A 17,746-nucleotide genomic window follows, 5' to 3' on the forward strand; every position below is an offset into this window, starting at 1 on the left:
TTGCCCAGTGTAATAGGAGGTAAGATCTTCGGTGTACAGTCCTATCAACTGAAGTAAAGTTTAAATTTTATTTGATTGCACTGGGAAATCACTGGGCAGTTTTAAGCAAGTAGGTGATACCTGGTTTTATGCTTAATAAAAAAACTGAAAAGAAGTTAAGGGTAGCTGGGCATGGTGGTACACGCCTGTAATCCAAGCTACTCCACAGGCAGGAGAATTGCTTGAATCCAGGAGGCAGAGGTTGCAGTGAGCCAAGATTGCGCCACTGCATTCCATTCGGGGCAACAGAGCGAGACTCTGTCTCAAAATAAAATAAAATAAAAACAAAAACAAAAACGGGTGGCGGGGGGTGTGATGAGAGATGGAGGCCAGGAAACCAGTTAAGATATTGTTGTGGTCATACCAGTGAAAAGAATAATGACTTGGACTAGGTATTTGGATTGGGGATCTATTTTGGATGAAGAATTGGCGGAAGTTGTTTGGAAATCTGAGGAAAAGATGAATCAAGAATGACACCTGGATTTTTGACGTCAAAAGCTAGGTAGGTGTTAGAAAGTGGATCCCATATTTCTTTTGTAGGTTTGGTAAATTTTTCTGCAGTGGATTGTGAATGTCATAAAGATGACATGCCATTTTGTGTGTATAATGAATTTAGTTTACTGAAGACTCTCTTTGTCTCAAAACAGTATAAATTATAGTATAAAAGAAGTACATGGGAGGGTTGCCTTCAAGCAGGAGGAAAGAAGTACAGACTTTATCATATGTTGTTGGAAAAATGAAGCATTTTAGAGCTTTTTTATATGATTTTTTTTTTTTAGGTATTTTATATGATTTTTTTTTTTCACTTAGAATGGTCTTTAACAAAGGCAGCAACCCTGCTTTATGAATTTTAACTGGGATTATCCAGAACCCCCAAATACTTCAAGGATCTAGGATTTTGTGCTGTTTTTCTATATATATCTAGACCAATAAGAGGTTGAAACACGTGCCAGCAGAGGGGCACACTCCTTATTGCACTGCTTGGTTTGTTGTGGATACAGTGCAGCTTATCAGGCCTGAAGGCAGGGAAGGCCATAACTGTATGTCATCTTACCTGCCCTAAATCTCTGGAATTCCTGGGATTGTTTTTTGTTTTGTTTTGTTTTTTGAGACAGAATCTCGTTCTGTCACCTGGGCTGGAGTGCTGTGATGCGATCTCGGCTCACTGCAACCTCTGCCTCCAAGGTTTAAGCAGTTCTCTGCCTCAGCCTCCCAATTAGCTGGGATTACAGATGCGTGCCACCATGCCTGGCTAATTTTTGTATTTTCAGTAGAGACAGAGTTTTACCATCTTGGCCAGGCAGGTCTTGAATTCCTGACCTCGTGATCCACCCACCTTGGCCTCCCAAAGTGCTGGGATTACAGGCATGAGCCACTGTGCCCAGCCTTCTTGGGATTGTTTAGAGGCAAAGTATTGGAATCTATCAGTGAACAGATAGTCTTTGATCTCTACTCCGTTGACACTTCCTTGAGTGTAAAAATAATTTTTAGAGTGTGGTACTTTTTGTTTTATAAAAAGTATGTATCAGTCTGAATGCTTGTTTGCTTCATAAATCAAAGAATTTCCATACTTTCGAAATCACATTAAGTGTTTTCAAATTCAACTTCCTAGGTTAAATTTTACAGTTGAATGTTTTCTCTCAATCTTTGCCTGGTTCTTATTTCTTGTCTAACAGAAACTAAGCATTTAGAAAGGCCATTAAGTAGTATACATTAAATATTTTTCTGTACAGTTAGAAATATATTTCATGTGATTTTGTGTTTAATCATTTGTGAAAATTTACTATTTTCATGTCTGAATAAAAAATTATAACAATTAATAAATTATATTCTAGTTTTAACTGCTATGGTGACTGCTAAATATTGCATTAGATGATGCTACATATTGCCTAGAATTTGATATACAATATCTACAATAATCTTTTATTTAGATATTCCTTTTTAGACACCTGAATTTGTTTAATTTCTCTACAATTCAACATACTTTTAATTTTTAAGATGTTTTTAAAAATACAAGACACTAAAAATATTTTTTAAAATAAAATAAAAATTAACTATTTGCAGATAGATTTATATAAATTTAAACATTTCCTTGAGCCTAGTTATCCAGTTGCACTTTTATAACACCATTGTATAGGTTTGATATACTCATAGATCCTTAACATGTTTGAGAAATTAGTTGTCATAATTTTTACAAATTTTGTTATTCCACCCAGTTAATCATGTGCCATCTAAAGTTAGAGGGCCATATACATTAAGGTGCCTGACCTGTGGCCAGCATTGTTCTGGGCTTTGTGTGTGGGGTTCATAATAAAGAATGTTACAAGGCTTTTTAACTTTCTAGGAAAATAAAAATAGGGAGTTCAAGACAGGTAAGTATGATGTAAATTTAAGAATGTGAAGATAAATATATTTTTAATAGAGATTAGACTTTATGAATTTGCATCTTTTACTGTGTTGTAAAGGAAGTATAGCACTTCAATGAGAAAAATAGGGAAAGGATTTTATTCAAAGGGGGTAAAGCAGCTGGGCTCAGTGGGTCACACCTGTAATCCCAGCACTTTGGGAGGCTGAGGTGGGCAGATCACCTGAGGTCAGGAGACCAGCCTGGCCAACATGGTGAAACCCCATCTCTACTAAGAGGACAAAAATTAGCCAGACATGGTGGTGGGTGCCTGTAATCCCAGCTACTCAGGAGGCTGAGACAGGAGAATCGCTTGAACTCCAGCCTGGGTGATAAGAGTGAGACTCTGTCTAAAAAAAAAAAAAAAAAAAAAAGGAGGTAAAACATAAAGAGGTGAGCATAGTTTTAAAGAATTATTAAGTTCAGCTTAACTAGAGTAGCTAAAATTTAAAAGACTTGCTCATTATGTGAAGATAAGTGATTCCAATAAACAAGCAAAAATCACTGAGAAAAGTACATTAATAATGTAAGAAAAACCTAATCTTAATTTACTATTAAAAATATTCATCTTATACTATCCTCTTTTTGCAATTTTTACCAAAGTCAAATGTTTTTGCTGGCTTTGGAGCACTGTTAAGTAGAGTCTTATCTGTGTTAATCCTAGAATGCCCAGATTGATAGTTTTATAATACTAGTACTTAAATTATTTGGAGAAATTTGGCTGGATGGGGGCAGCCTGGAACTGCAAATCTATAGGTGGCAAGAGGGAATTGCTTTCTAAATTGAATGCTCCATTTCCTTAACAAGACTGGTCCAGGACCAAGCCAAGCTTAAATAAATGGGCTTGGAATACAGCCTTTCTGGGGAATTTGCTGTGGCTTTTGAGTCCTTGTGATTTGGAAAACATCTGGATATAAAGAGATGTTTATAATTGATCTGAATACATATGTGATCTTCCTGAAGTAAGTAACTACAGATCAGCCAAAGAACCTCCTCTGACTACTTAGGATTCTCTTGAAGCGTGTCAGTCAGCTAGAATGTGACCATTCTCTGAGCGTTTACATTTCTGAGCATTACATTCTCTGAACACTTTACGTTGCCAGATAATTTGTGCTGTGATAGTCAAACCTGACCCTATTATAACTTGACTAAATAATCTTTTCTGTGGCAAATAAAGAGGTAGCAGTATATTTATGTCCTCTTTTCAGAAGGTAATAAAAGAATTATTTGATAAATTACTGTATGTATTGCTACTTTGCAGAGTAGACCTCAAGCACTATAGTCTGCATTTCTGTGCTTTTTTCTATTCACATACACCAGTGGGTATGTAAATCAGTGAAAAATTGCCAAAAATATGATCATTTGAAAACTCTTGTTAGGTGGTCTCTATTTGAATTATATGTTGTCATCCATTAGTAATTTACAAGATTTGATCAGAACCAGTCAATGCTCTTTAAATCAGTTAATCCCATTAAATGTTTTTATGGAAAGGAAAAACAGTGCTCAACAATTGAGTTGATACTAAAGCTTTGCTTTGACCAAATTGCAGTTAATACCAGTCAACTACTTTTTTTTGAGAGGGAGTCTCACCCTGTCCTCCAGGCTAGAGTGCAGTGGCATTCTCGGCTCACTGCAAGCTCCGCCTCCTGGGTTCACGTCATTCTTCTGCCTCAGCCTCCCAAATAGCTGGGACTACAGGCACCCGTCACCACACCCCCTAATTTTTTTTTAGTAGAGTCGGGGTTTCACCGTGTTAGCCAGGATGGTCTCCATCTCCTGACCTGGTGATCCGCCCGCCTCGACCTCCCAAAGTGCTGGGATTACAGGCATAAGCCACCGCACCTAGCTTACCAGTCAACTACTTTTTATTTTTATCTTCATATATTAAGGGAATTTTTAGTTAAACAGGTTGCCCTCACATATATTTTATGATTATATATTAGATGCCTTTGGATGTCTGTATTTTTTAGTAGGCAGATGAAAGTGTTTTTAGTAGCCGGGCACGGTGGCTCACGCCTGTAATCCCAGCACTTTGGGAGGCCGAGGCGGACGGATCACGAGGTCAGGAGATCAAGACCATCCTGGCTAACACGGTGAAACCCCGTCTCTACTAAAAATACAAAAAATCAGCCGGGCGTGGTGGCGGGCGCTTGTAGTCCCAGCTACTCGGGAGGCTGAGGCAGGAGAATGGTGTGAACCCAGGAGGCAGAGCTTGCAGTGAGCCGAGATTGTGCCACTGCTCTCCAGCCTGGGCGACAGAGCAAGACTTCGTCTCAAAAAAAAAAAAAAAGTGTTTTTAGTTAGGATTATAGGATTGCTTTAATAAACAAAATAATATTTCCTCAGAAAATCTCTCTTATTCCAACAAATACTAACTCTAAAGACTGTTCTCTGTGTTTTTTAGTCGGCCGTATACTAACAAGGTAATTACTTTATGGTACCGTCCACCTGAACTGCTGCTGGGAGAAGAACGATACACACCAGCCATTGATGTATGGAGCTGTGGGTAAGATAACCTTATTTACTGGTTTATTTTACTTGAAACTTTTGGTAGTGAATTAAAATAGATCATTTGGTAATGACGGGTATTTTTTCCATTAGCTGTATCCTTGGCGAACTCTTCACTAAAAAACCTATATTTCAAGCAAATCAGGAACTTGCACAACTAGAATTAATAAGGTAAGCTGCTGATTATAATATTGGTGGGAGTTGGGAGAGTGTCAAACTCCTCAGGAAATTTAAACTCTGTCAAGCTTGTCTTTTCTCTTGTTAGTTCTCTGGAGGGCTTATGACTGCTAAATGGAGGACAAACTGAAATGTAGGCACTTTGATACTTGTTCCAGTGAAATTAAGGATATCAAAGCCCCTTGGTGGGTGTGTGTGTATGGATACATGTGTGAGTGCATGTGTGCGTTTTTTTTAAATCAAAGGACTTGAGGCCCAAACGATAAGACTGTAAAGGAAGAGTAAATGTAGGAGAGAATGAATGGTAGATAATGTATTTTTTAATTATGACAGAAATGAAAAATTAATGTTTTGGGGTATTGTTAAAAAATACTCTATTGTAAATACACATATGTTTTTATGTGTATTTACATGTGTCTATATATGTGTGTATATACACTAAAATATATGCATAAACCCTCTAGCATAGGCCTTCATTATTTGGAGCCTATCATAGGACCTAGTTCATAAGCAATTACTCATACATTTTTGTCACTTTTCTTTTTATCTTTTATTTTATTTTATTGTTTTATGTTTTTGAGATGGAGTCTCTGTCACCTAGGCTGGAGTGCAGTGGCACAATCTCCACTCACTGCAACCTCTGCCTTCTGAGTTCAAGCAATTTTCCTGCCTCAGCCTCCCGAGTAGCTCAGATTACGGGTGCCCACCACCACACCCAGCTAATTTTTGTATTTTTAGTAGAGACGGGGTTTCACCATGTTGGCCAGGCTGGTCTTGAACTTCCGACCTCAGGTAATCCCCTCACCTTGTTCTCCCAAAGTGCTGGTATTACAGGCGTGAGCCACCTCATCCAGCCCATCTTATATTTTAACATAATTTTAATTTTAAAAATGGGCTTTGTTCGGGCACAGTGTCTCACGCCTGTAATCCCAGCACTTTGGGAGGCCTAGGTGGGTGTGGATCACCTGAGGTTGGGAGTTCAAGACCAGCCTGACCAACATGGAGAAACCCCGTCTCTACTGAAAATACAAAATTAGCAGGGCGTGGTGGCCCATGCCTGTAATCCCAACTACTTGGGAGGCTGAGGCAGGAGAATCATTTAAACCCAGGAGGCGAAGGTTGCAGTGAGCCGAGATTGTGCCACAGCACTCTAGCCTGGGTAAGAAGAGCAAAATTCTCTTCAGTTTCATATGTAATAATGTAAACGTGCAACTTATAAAATTTCCATGACAGTTTCAAAATACATATGAAGTTTTTTAGAAAAGATATTGGTAGGGGGCACAGATTTACAGAATTTTACTTTCCCGACTGAACAAAATGAACATAAAGCAACAAATAGTAACCAGAGAAGGACCTCAGCATGCCCTGGACCTCAGCATCAGATCATAAACAGACAAATTGAATCAAACTAAAAATCTTACTATTGCCCGTTTTGATGGTTAGGCAAGGTTTTTACTGTAGGGTACAGCAGGGAAAGATTAGTTCCCTGGTTAGAGCCTGCTTCTTCTCTGGGGATAACTTGGCTATAATCAGAAGTACCCAAAACCAGAAACTAGTAGTGCTTCAACTCCAGAGCAGCGAGTTGCCTCACCTTTAAATGGAAGCATAGAACTAATTATGTCCAGACTTCACTGAGGGTATCCATGCACAGAACTTTGAATAAAATTACAAAAAAGGAGAAGGGAAAGGAAGGAGTTCACCTGAAACATAGAAAACTTTTATGTTACTTTTTTTTTTTTTTTTTGGAGACAGGATCTCACTTTGTTGCCTAGGCTGGAGTGCATTGGGGCAGTCATGGCTCACTGCAGCCTTGACCTCCTGCCTCAGCCTTCTAAGTAGCTGGGACCACAGGCATGCACCACCATGCTGGGTGATTTTTGTTTTTTTTTTTTTTTTAGAGACTGGATTTCTCTATGTTGCCCAGGCTAGTCTCCAACGCTTGGGCTCAAGCGATCATCCTGTCTCAGCCTCCCAAAATGTGTCTTACCTTTTTAATTGTGCGACAGACAAGTAAAAAGGGTTAAGAACAACTGATACTCTTGGAAAAAAGAAATATACCTTTCAATGCTAATCGAGCATTTACAAAAGTTAGTTATATATTAGTAGAGGAAGAAACTCCAAAACGTTGAAATACTATAGGCTAAATTCTCTAAAATAGAATAAAACTAGAAATTAATATAAAAATGAAAACAACAAAGTCTCTTAACTATCTGAAAAATTTACATATGCTAAAAAACCCTGGATTACAGAAAAATCAAACTTTAAGACAGGGGTATCCAGTCTTTTGGTTTCCCTGGACCACACTGGAAGAAGAGTAGTTGTCTTGGACCACTCATAAAATACAGTAACACTGATGATAGCTGATTGATAGACTAAAAACAAACAAAAAAAAAAATGCAAAAAAAAAAAAATCTCATAATATTTTAAGAAAGCATGAATTTGTGTTGGGCTGCATTGAAAGCCATCCTGGGTTGCATGCAGCTCATGGGCTACGGGTTGGACAAGCTTGCTTTAGAACATCTAGGTTCACAAAGAGTGATAAGTATAAAAATCCATGGGCTCACCCTGTGCTTAGGAGAAAATCACAACCTTAAATATACTACTAAATAAGAAAAGGAAAGCAAATTAATTAAGCATTCTACAGAAAAATTAGACAAAAGCAGCAAAATAAACCAAGGAAATAAAAATGAATTATAATACATAAAATGTAGAATTTATGAAGAAATCTGTGATCTGGTCTTGGGTTTATTCACACATATATACAATATAAATTAATCTAGTTTGACTTCATATGAAAAGAGAGTATAAAGAAATTGAATGACTGAGTGTGGTGGCTCATGCCTGTAATCCCCGCATTTTGGGAGGCCGAGGCAGGATCACTTGAGCCAGGATCACTCGAGCCAGGATCACTTGAGCCCAGGAGTTTTAGACCAGCTTGAGCAACACCGTTAGAACTTGTCTCTACAAATTAAAACAAATAAATAAAAACAACAACAAATTAGCTAGTCATTGGGGTGTGAGCATGTGGTCTGTACTACTCCTAAGCTGAGGTGAGAGGATTACTTGAGCCCGGGAAGTCGAGACTGCTGTGAGCTGATGGCACCACTGCATTCCAGCCTGGTTGACAGAATGAGACCCTATCTCCAAAACAAAAAACCAGCCCTAGTATTTTCTTTGATAAATTATTGCACATCTTTTAGAAACCAATACTTGTAATGTTCTTTAAACTATTCTGGAACATAAGAATAGTGCAGTAGAAGCTTTCTTACTCAGTCTCCTCTTGAAGAGTCTTATTAGATTAATTGATGCTCTTCATTCCCTCTGTAAAGAAAAACTGACTTGATAAAATGGCAAGCTGAATGCTTATAGCTAGTAGGCTATCATTTTCTAGTAAGACTATGTATTTATCCCACCAGTTGAAGAGTATGCTGAACAGGAGGTGGTTGTTAGTTTTCAATTTTTATGCTAACTTTTTATTATTATAATTACATAGTTTAATTAAGCATAGATACAGTGCTTTACAAAAACTTTAAGACATTGCTGTCTAATTAGGGGTGGACAAGTAATTGTGTAAGTTAGAAAAGTCATAAAAATCTAAGATGTGGCATTAGATTGCTTTGAAAGTGTTTTTAATTTCTAGATTTATTTAAAGAAATCAAAACTAAAAATCTGTGATGATGTGTTATGCGTGTGGTTTGTTCAAGAGAGCTAATACAGAATTCCATTCGGGGAATCCTCTGTTCAAAGAGAAAGCCTTGGCCTTTGTCAGAAGATGGGAAAACAAATGTACATTTATAAACTTTCAGTTAAAATAAAATGTTTAAATTATGTATCTGTGTATCTTTTTTTTTTAACGATTCCTTCTAACCTTTTTATAAACGAGTCATTCTAGCCCCCCCCCCCTTTTTTTTAAAAACTTAACCAGCCAACTCTCTTGGTCCTGATTATATTGGAAACTAGGGCTTGTATTAAAGATAGTTAACATCTATTTAGTTTATATACAATATCAGCATTATTCTAAGAGTTTCACTTGAATTTTCTCAGTTAAGCTTCATAACAACTCTATGTCTCCTCTTTATAGTTGAGAAAACTGAATCTTAGAGAGGTGAAGAATTTGTCCAGGGTCATATAACTAGCAAGCGGCAAAACTGAGATTTAAACACTGCTAGGTGTTACCTTAGGATCTAAACTTTTAACCATTACTCCAAACTACAGGCTGGGTGCGGTGGCTCACGCCTGTAATCACAGAACTTTGGGAGGCCGGGACAGGTGGATCACTTGAGCCCAGGAGTTCAAGACGAGACTGGGCAATATGGCAAAACCCTGTCTATACTAAAAACAAAAATTAGCCGGGTGTCGTAGCACACACCTGTAATCCCAGCTTCTTGGGAGGCTGAGGCACGAGAATTGCTTGAACCTGGGAGGCAGAGGTTGCAGTGAGCCAAGATAGCACCACTCCACTCCAGCCTGGGTGACAGAGTGAGAATTGGTCTCAAAAAATAAATAAATAAACTAAATAGGAAATAAAACTACCTGGAATCTTTTCTTTTATAAAATCAATATGACTCACATATCAGTACTTGACAAAGACAGCATGAAAGTTTTTATAAGATATTAGGCTGGGCACGGTGGCTCACGCCTGTAATCCCAGCACTTTGGGAGGCCGAGGTGGGAGGGTCTCTTGAGGCCAGGAGCCCAAAATCAAGCCTGGCCAACATGGTGAACCCCCCTGCCCCGTATCTACTAAAAATATAAAAATTAGGCTGGGCGTGGTGGCTCATGCCTGTAATCCCAACACTTTGGGAGGCTGAGGTGGGTGGATCACTTGAGGTCAGGAGTTCGAGACCAGCCTGGCCAGCATGGCAAAACCCTATCTCTACTAAAATTACAAAAACTAACTGGGCGTGGTGGTACACGCCTGTAGTCCCAGCTCCTCAGGAGGCTGAGGCATGATAATTGCTTGAACCCAGAAGGCAGAGGTTGCAGTGAGCTGAGATTGCTCCACTGAGCTCCAGCCTGGGTGAAAGAGAGACTCTGTCTCAAAAAAAAAAAAAAAAAGGAAAAATTTTATGAGATATTAATCCAAGAATTCTAAGGGAGGTATTAACAAATAGTATCCAGCTTTTTATCAAAAAGTTAACTTGCAGAAAATGATGGGAGGTAAGATGATATAGAGGGTCAAGAAAGGTATCTCCCATAAAGTGACACTTGAGCAGAGATCCGAATGAAGAAATGGCAAAGTAATAAAGACTCTGAGGCATGAGTGTATTTGGTTTTTTTTTTAGGAATATGTTTTCAGTGAACCATATGCGGGGGAAAGCTTGGTTTATCCATTTTATAGCATACTGTACAGTTACTAAAAAGGAAATAGTTGGTCAGGCACGGTAGCTCACGCCTGTAATCCCAACACTGTGGGAGGCCAAGGCAGGTGGATCACTTGAGGTCAAGTTCAGGACCAGCCTTGCCAACATGGTGAATCCCTGTCTCTACTAAAAATACAAAAAATTAGCTGGGCTCAGTGGTGTACGCCTGTAATCCCAGCTACTTGGGAGACTGAGGCAGGAGCCAGAGGTTGCAGTGAGCCAAGATTGTGCCACTGCACTCCAGCCTGGGTGACAGAGTGAGACTATGTCTCAAAAAAGAAAAAAAAAAAAAAGGAAATAGTTGATTTGGAGATAAAGAAATGGAAAAGCAGCATGAATAGTTACAGAAGGCTATATTGAGATTGATGTCATTTAGGTAACACGAAAGACTCAAATTGTTCATCTGAACATGGACTTTCAAGAAGAGTAGGGAGGAGAAATTTTTGTTTTCTAGTTTATATATTTCAGCATGTTTTTGTTTTGTTAAGACATTTATAGTTTTATAAATAGATTCTCTGGGCACAGTGGCTCACATCTGTAATCTCAGCACTTTGGAAGGCCAAGGCAGGTGGATCACTAGAGCCCGGGAGTTTGAGACCAGCCTGGGCAACGTGACCAAACCCTGTCTCTACAAAAAATACAAAAATCAGCTGGGTATGGTAGCACACACCTATAGTCCAAGCTATTGGGAGGCTGCGGTACAAGGATCACTTGAACCCAGGGAGGTCGAGGCTATAGTGAACTGTGATTTCACCACTGCCCTTTAATCTGGGCAACAGAGCAAGAGCTTGTCTCAAAAAACAGAAACAAAACAAAAAATAAAAACATGCTTCAATTTTGATTTCGTAGCATTAATTTCTTTTTAAACACGAGGAAATGAAGTTTCTGATAAACAAATCTGAGTATAATGAGGCAACGGAGTATACTGAAAAGTGTGTGGCCTTTAGAATCTTACAGACTTGGGTTCTAATGCCAGCTCAGCTACTTCCTTCTCTTATGGTTTAGGGTAAATCCCATATGCTTGAAGTTTATTTCTTCAAAAGTAAAAGAGGACTAATAACATGCTTAGGGTTGTAAGAATTAAATGTAAATAAGTTTTCAGTACATATTTCTTCCCTCACCTTATTTGCAGTAATGCTAGGTTGTTTCTCTAATCTGTAGGCTCAGGAATGGTGAGACCTAGTGTCAGTATTGTACAAATACATGTAAAACTGATCAAGAGTGATAACACTAATCAGGATTCGCTTTAAATGGCTTTACACCATGGTGATTGAGTTACTTTATTTATAATTTGCTTTGTTCCAGAAAGTATTTCAGGTAGATTACAAATATTTTATAATAGAAGTAGCATAGATTAAAAAGTGATGGAGGGAGGCCGGGCACAGTGGCTCATACCTGTAATCCCAGCACTTTGGGCGGCCGAGGCGGACAGGTCACGAGGTCAGGAGACCGAGACTATCCTGGCTAACACGGTAAAACCCCATCTTTACCAAAATTAAAAAAAAAAAAAAAAAGACCGGGCATGGTGGTGGGTACCTGTAGTCCCAGCTACTCAGGAGGCTGAGGCAGGAGAATGGTGTGAACCCAGGAGGCGGAGCTTGCAGTGAGCCAAGATGGCACCAGTGCACTCCAGCCTGGGCGACAGAGCGAGACTCTGTCTCAAAAATAAGTATATAAAAAAACAATTAGCTGAGTGTGGTGGCACACACCTGTAATCCCAGGTACTTGGGAGGCTGAGGCGGGAGAACTGCTTGAACTTGGGAGGTGGAGGTTGCAGTGAGTGGAGATTGTGCCACTGCACCCCAGCCTGGGCGACAGAATAAGACTCCATCTCTGCCGAGCCTAGTCTCAGTTTGCAAGTCAAAAAAAAAAAAAGTGATGGAGGGCAAGATGACTCACACCAGTAATCCCAGCACTTTGGGAGGCTGTGGCCGGTGGTTTACTTGAAGTCAGGAGTTTGAGACCAGCCTGGCTAACATGGTGAAACCCCATCTCTACAAAAATGCAAAATTAGCGGGGCGTGGTAGCTAGCACCTGTAATCCCAGCTTCTAGGGAGGCTGAGGCAGGAGAATCGCTTGAACCTGGAAGGCAGAGGTTGCATTGAGCCAAGATCGTGCCACTGCACTCCAGCCTGGGCAACAGAGTGAGACTCTGTCTCAAAAAACAAAACAAAAAGTGATGGAAGAAGAGAATGGAAAACAAACATTGGGACAAAATGGGATGAATGAAGGCAGAAATCTCTGTGTAACCATACATATACACATATATGTGTGTGTGTGTGTGTGTATATATATATTTAATTTTTTTAAACATGAGGATCACATTAAGCCTTATAGCAGTGAGCTAAAGAGCCTTTATATCATACAATGTACATTGCTTATGAGATAAGAACGATTATAATCAGTGAAGAAATTGAAAGTAGATTAGAATTAAATGAATCTTTTCTCTGACTCTCTGCCACCTCATGCAGTACACACAAAGCCTCAGGCCTAGGTGGTTCACACAGGTGAAATTTTTTAAACTTTAAAGGAATAGATTTTGGTTGTACCAGATGATAGGTAAAGAAGGAAACTTCCCATATTGAAAAAAATGAAGCATGTATGCCTTCATAAACCAATACCATAAAATATTCTGTAGAGTTGTGCTTCTCAAACTTTTTGGTCTCAGAACTTCTTTACGCTCAAATTATTAAAGATCCCAAGAGTTTTTGTATCTACTGAGATTTACCATATTAGAAATTAAAGATATGAATTCATTTTAACACAATATTTTAACATGTTTTAAAGTCTATAAAGTCTATAGTTTCTAAAATAAAAGTTGTTGGAATGAGTGGCAGATCTATCTGGTTTAATAGACATGACACTTGAATCCTCATATCTGTGATGTGCTGTTTTCAATAGCCTTTTTGGATAACGGTGCATGTTCTTAGAAACCACAAAAATTAGATGATTGGTAGTTTTTTACAGGTTGTAATGTGTAATCTGAAATCATATGAAGGAATATTTTATACTGTACTATATTGAAATCCATTGTTCTGTCTTGCACTTTGAATGGATCTTTTATCTGTGATGATTTTGTGACATTATGCATTGGTCATTTGAAAAATGCTGCTTCACTGAATTGAACAGATCTTCCACATGTAACATTTTATATTACATAATTTGTACCACCACTGATCTCATCAGAAAAGCTTTTCAGTACTGTGAAGCTGTTAAGCTGACGGTGGAGGATACAAGTTTTCTAATCTAATTTCTCTAGAAAGTTCAAATTGTATAATTGACAATAAATACTGTTGTTTTCCTTCAAGTGACAAGCTGACTTTGTTCCTATTTGAGAAAATGTCTGGAAAATACCCAAGTATGAATGACTGCAGTGTGTTAGTTGTCTTTGTCGGTAAAAATAGAGGTCCATGAAAAAAGCAGCTACCTCAGTTTGTAAGTCAAATCATTGCACAGGCACGTCTTCTCAAGATAACTATCATATTTTATTGTACAGTAGAAGCGCTTATGAGTATTTCTCATTTCATTGCAGAGAATATTAAAAAGATACATATTCAAGTGTCAGAATTAAATGCCATTAACAATTTGTACTGCTTCAACAAGTACATTCTTTTTTTGAGACAGAGTCTCGTTCTATCACCCAGGCTGGAGTGCAGTGGTATAATCTCAGCTCACTGCAACTTCCGCCTCCGGGGTTCAAGTAATTCTTGTGCCTCAGCCTCCTGAGTAGCTGGAACTACAGGTGCACCACCACACCCGGCTAATTTTTGTATTTTTAGTAGAGACAGGGTTTTGCCATGTTGGCCAGGTTGGTGTCGAACTTACGACTTCAGGTAATCTGCCGACCTTGGCCTCCCAAGTGCTGGAATTACAGGCATGAGCCACTGCGCCTTGCCTAACAAGTACGTTCTTATTTGAAACTGGCTTTTCTCCCCACCCTGAAATTTGCATGATAATGAAGAGTACATCCTGTTAATATAGTTTGTTGCCACTGAGTTGAATCATTTTAAGGTGCTGGTGGTTTTACCACTGTTTTTGAACCATTAGTGCAAATCAACACATGGAAAAAGTCAAATAATGGCTTAGTAATAACTTCGACCTGCCAGACCTTGAAGTGTCTAGGGGACACTCAGTGGTCCTTGGACCCCACTTGTGAAAACTGTTGCTGTGTGTCAGTCTTACATACGAATACTGATGTACAACATCTAACTTAACAAATAGAAAATACAGCATTACACTGAAATAATGGTACTTTTATTAGGCTCGGATGGTTTTCTTCCTTTGAATATAATGATGAATATGTATTAGGAAATCTGGTGATATAATTCACATTAGTAGCCCTGGAGGAAATGCAGATGATGGTGGTTATAGAAGTTCTAAAAAATCAAAACTGATAAAACTAAAGCACTCTTAGAATGTAAAAGCCACAAAAATTAAAATCCATAGTAGAGAAGAATAAATGAATACTTCCTTAACAGGAAATATGTGTGAATTTGTATGTATATATGTGAGTATATTTCTGTTATGTGTTTTTCAAACCCAAAGGCATAATTCCTCCCAGGGCTGACCAATGAATGTGCTCCCATTAAAATCAGAAAATGAAGTTACCCATTGTTGTGTACTGGCATTATCATTTTAACATTGTTTAGGAATTGCCACATAATATAACATACCACAGTGATAAAGATACATTTGAAAAAATATAGATGATTCCAACATGGGTTATATGATTTATATACCTGGAATACCTCAAAGAAACACCTGCTAAAACTGGTAGGAACCCTGCAATCTCAGATGGCTTCCTATTATTAAGTTTTTGTTTGCAGCCAGGAATGATGACTCACACCTGTAATCCTAGCACTTTGGGAGGCTGAGATGGGAGGATTGCTGGAGTCCAGGAGGTCAAGGTTGCACTGAGCCTGGTTTGCACCCCTGCACTCCAGCCTGGGTGACAGAGTGAGACTTTGTCTCAGAAAAAATAAAGAAAAAAAAGAATGTAAAATTTCAAACCTTTCCTATCATAAAGCTTTTCTTTCTTTTCTTTTTCTTTTCCTCTCCTTTCTCCTTTCTCCTTTTCCATCCTTCCTTCCTCCTTCCCTCCCTCCCTCCCTCCCTTCTTTCCTTCCTTTCAACAGAGCCTTGCTCTGTTGCCAGGCTGGAGTGCAATGGCGCAGTCTCGGCTCACTGCAACCTCCGCCTCCCAGGTTCAAGCGGTTCTCCTGCCTCAGCCTCCTGAGTAACTGGGACTACAGGTGCACGCCACCACACCCAGCTAATTTTTGTATTTTTGGTAGAGACAGGGTTTCACCATGTTGGCCAGGATGGCCTTGATATCTTGACCTTGTAATCTGCCCACCTCAGCCTCCCAAAGTGCTGGGATTACAGGCATGAGCCACTGTGCCCAACCTTTCTTTCTTTTTTTCTTTTTTAGACAAAGTTTTGCTCTCTGTCACCCAGGCTAAAGAAGTGCAGTGGCCTGATCTCAGCTCACTGCAACCTCCACCTTCCAGGTTCAAGTGATTCTCCTGCCTCAGCCTCCCAAGTAGCTGGGATTACAGTTGTGCGCCACCATGCCCAGCTAAGTTTTGTGTTTTTAGTAGAGATGAGGTTTCCCATCTTGCCAAGCCTAGTCTCAAACTCCTGGGCTCAAGCAATCCACCCGCCTCGGCCTTCCAAAGTGCTGTGATTAAAGGCGTGAGCCACCATGCCTGGCCAAGCTTTTCCAATTAATTGCTTAGAAAATATAATGGGCTTGGGCTGGGTGCGGTGGGTGGCTCACGCCTGTAATCCCAGCACTTTGGGAGGCCGAGGTGGGTGGATGACTAGGTCAGGAGATCGAGACCATCCTGACTAACATGGTGAAACCCCGTGTCTACTAAAAATACAAGAAAATTAGCCGGGTGTGGTGGCGGGCATCTGTAGTCCCAGGTACTTGGGAGGCTGAGGCAGGAGAATGGTGTGAACCCAGGAGGCAGAGCTCACAGTGAGCCGAGATGGTGCCACTGCACTCCAGCCTGGGCGACAGAGCGAGACTCCCATCTCAAAAAAAAAAGGAAAGAAAGAAAGAAAATACAATGGGCCAAAAACATGTTTAAGGCTGGGCTCAGTGGCTTATGCCTGTAATCCCAATACTTTGATAGACTGAGGCAGGAGGATCACTTGAGGCTAGGAGTTTGAGACCAGCCTGGGTCTCAAATTAGATGGATATAGTGGCATATGCCTGTAGTCTCAGCTATTTGGTAAGCTGAGGCAGGAGGATCATTCGAGACCAGGAGGTTGAGGCTGCAGGGAGCTATGATTGCACCACTGAACTCCAGCCTGGGGTAGCAGCGGAACCCTGTGTCTATTTTTTTAAAAAAACTGTTTAAAAAACAAAAAGCCCATAAAGGAAACACACAAGATCTCACTGGAAATAAATAAATAAATAAATAAATAAATAAATAAATAAATGGAAAGAAATAGAAGCATTGAATTTTTCTAAAATAGAAATATTAAGCATTGTAAAGGCAGTAGTTGGTTCTAAATCTATAAATTCAGAGTGGTGGTTGAATCCTAGCAGGATTCTCTTCTGGAGTGCTACAGTATTGATTATAGTTCATGTGTAATAAAATTTTGAGGATAATAAGTGAAGAAGTGGATAGGAGATTTGTTCTATCAGACTTTCAAGAAATATTAATAGCACAGTACGGTATTGACACCAGAGTAGATTGATCAAATCATGATAGATTCCCAAAGTGGACCTCAGATAATTGGAGATTTAGCATATACCTTAGTGTATGATGCATCTCAGTAGTAAATGGTCTTGGAGTAGCTGACTGGCCACCAGGCACAGATTTTGTAAATGAAGTTATCAGTTGCTGTCATGTCTACCTCTCTAGTTTCTAGGAACTTTCCTTGCATCGGTATGTATATTCCATCGTGTGTGCTGCTTTTGATTAGATAACTTTGGTACTGAGATATCTTTCAACATCACGTATGCTAAAATAATTGAAATTATTTAAGGGTAATGAAACTTATTTATTATAAGACTATTAATGGGCCAGATGCTAGCTCATTTAATTTTGTAGCTTCAAAATAAAATTAATCTTAAGTTTCCAAAAGAGGAGCAGATTCCTAAGCAATATAATTTGACCAGTGTCAGACAGGATTTAAATCTAAAGCTTGCTTCTGAAGTCTGTCTTCATTATACTTAGGCAAAGTACCTTCTTAGAACTGTATTGTGGACTGGGCGCAGTGGCCCATGCCTGTAATCCCA

The 17,746-nt window shown here is 39.3% G+C and overlaps 1 protein-coding gene across 2 annotated transcripts in view; it reads left to right on the forward strand.

Moving 5' to 3' along the window:
* The window catches only part of LOC105497753 (cyclin dependent kinase 13), a 136,775-nt gene that overhangs the window by 98,784 nt on the left and 20,245 nt on the right, over positions 1 to 17,746 (forward strand). For both annotated transcript variants that reach the window (XM_011769080.3, XM_011769081.3), the window contains exons 8-9: positions 4,848 to 4,949; positions 5,045 to 5,122. In XM_011769080.3, the coding sequence (XP_011767382.1) occupies positions 4,848 to 4,949; positions 5,045 to 5,122 (180 nt within the window). The remainder of the gene's footprint in view (positions 1 to 4,847; positions 4,950 to 5,044; positions 5,123 to 17,746) is intronic.

Source organism: Macaca nemestrina, chromosome 4, assembly GCF_043159975.1.
Source record: "Macaca nemestrina isolate mMacNem1 chromosome 4, mMacNem.hap1, whole genome shotgun sequence".
Lineage (NCBI taxonomy): Eukaryota > Metazoa > Chordata > Mammalia > Primates > Cercopithecidae > Macaca > Macaca nemestrina.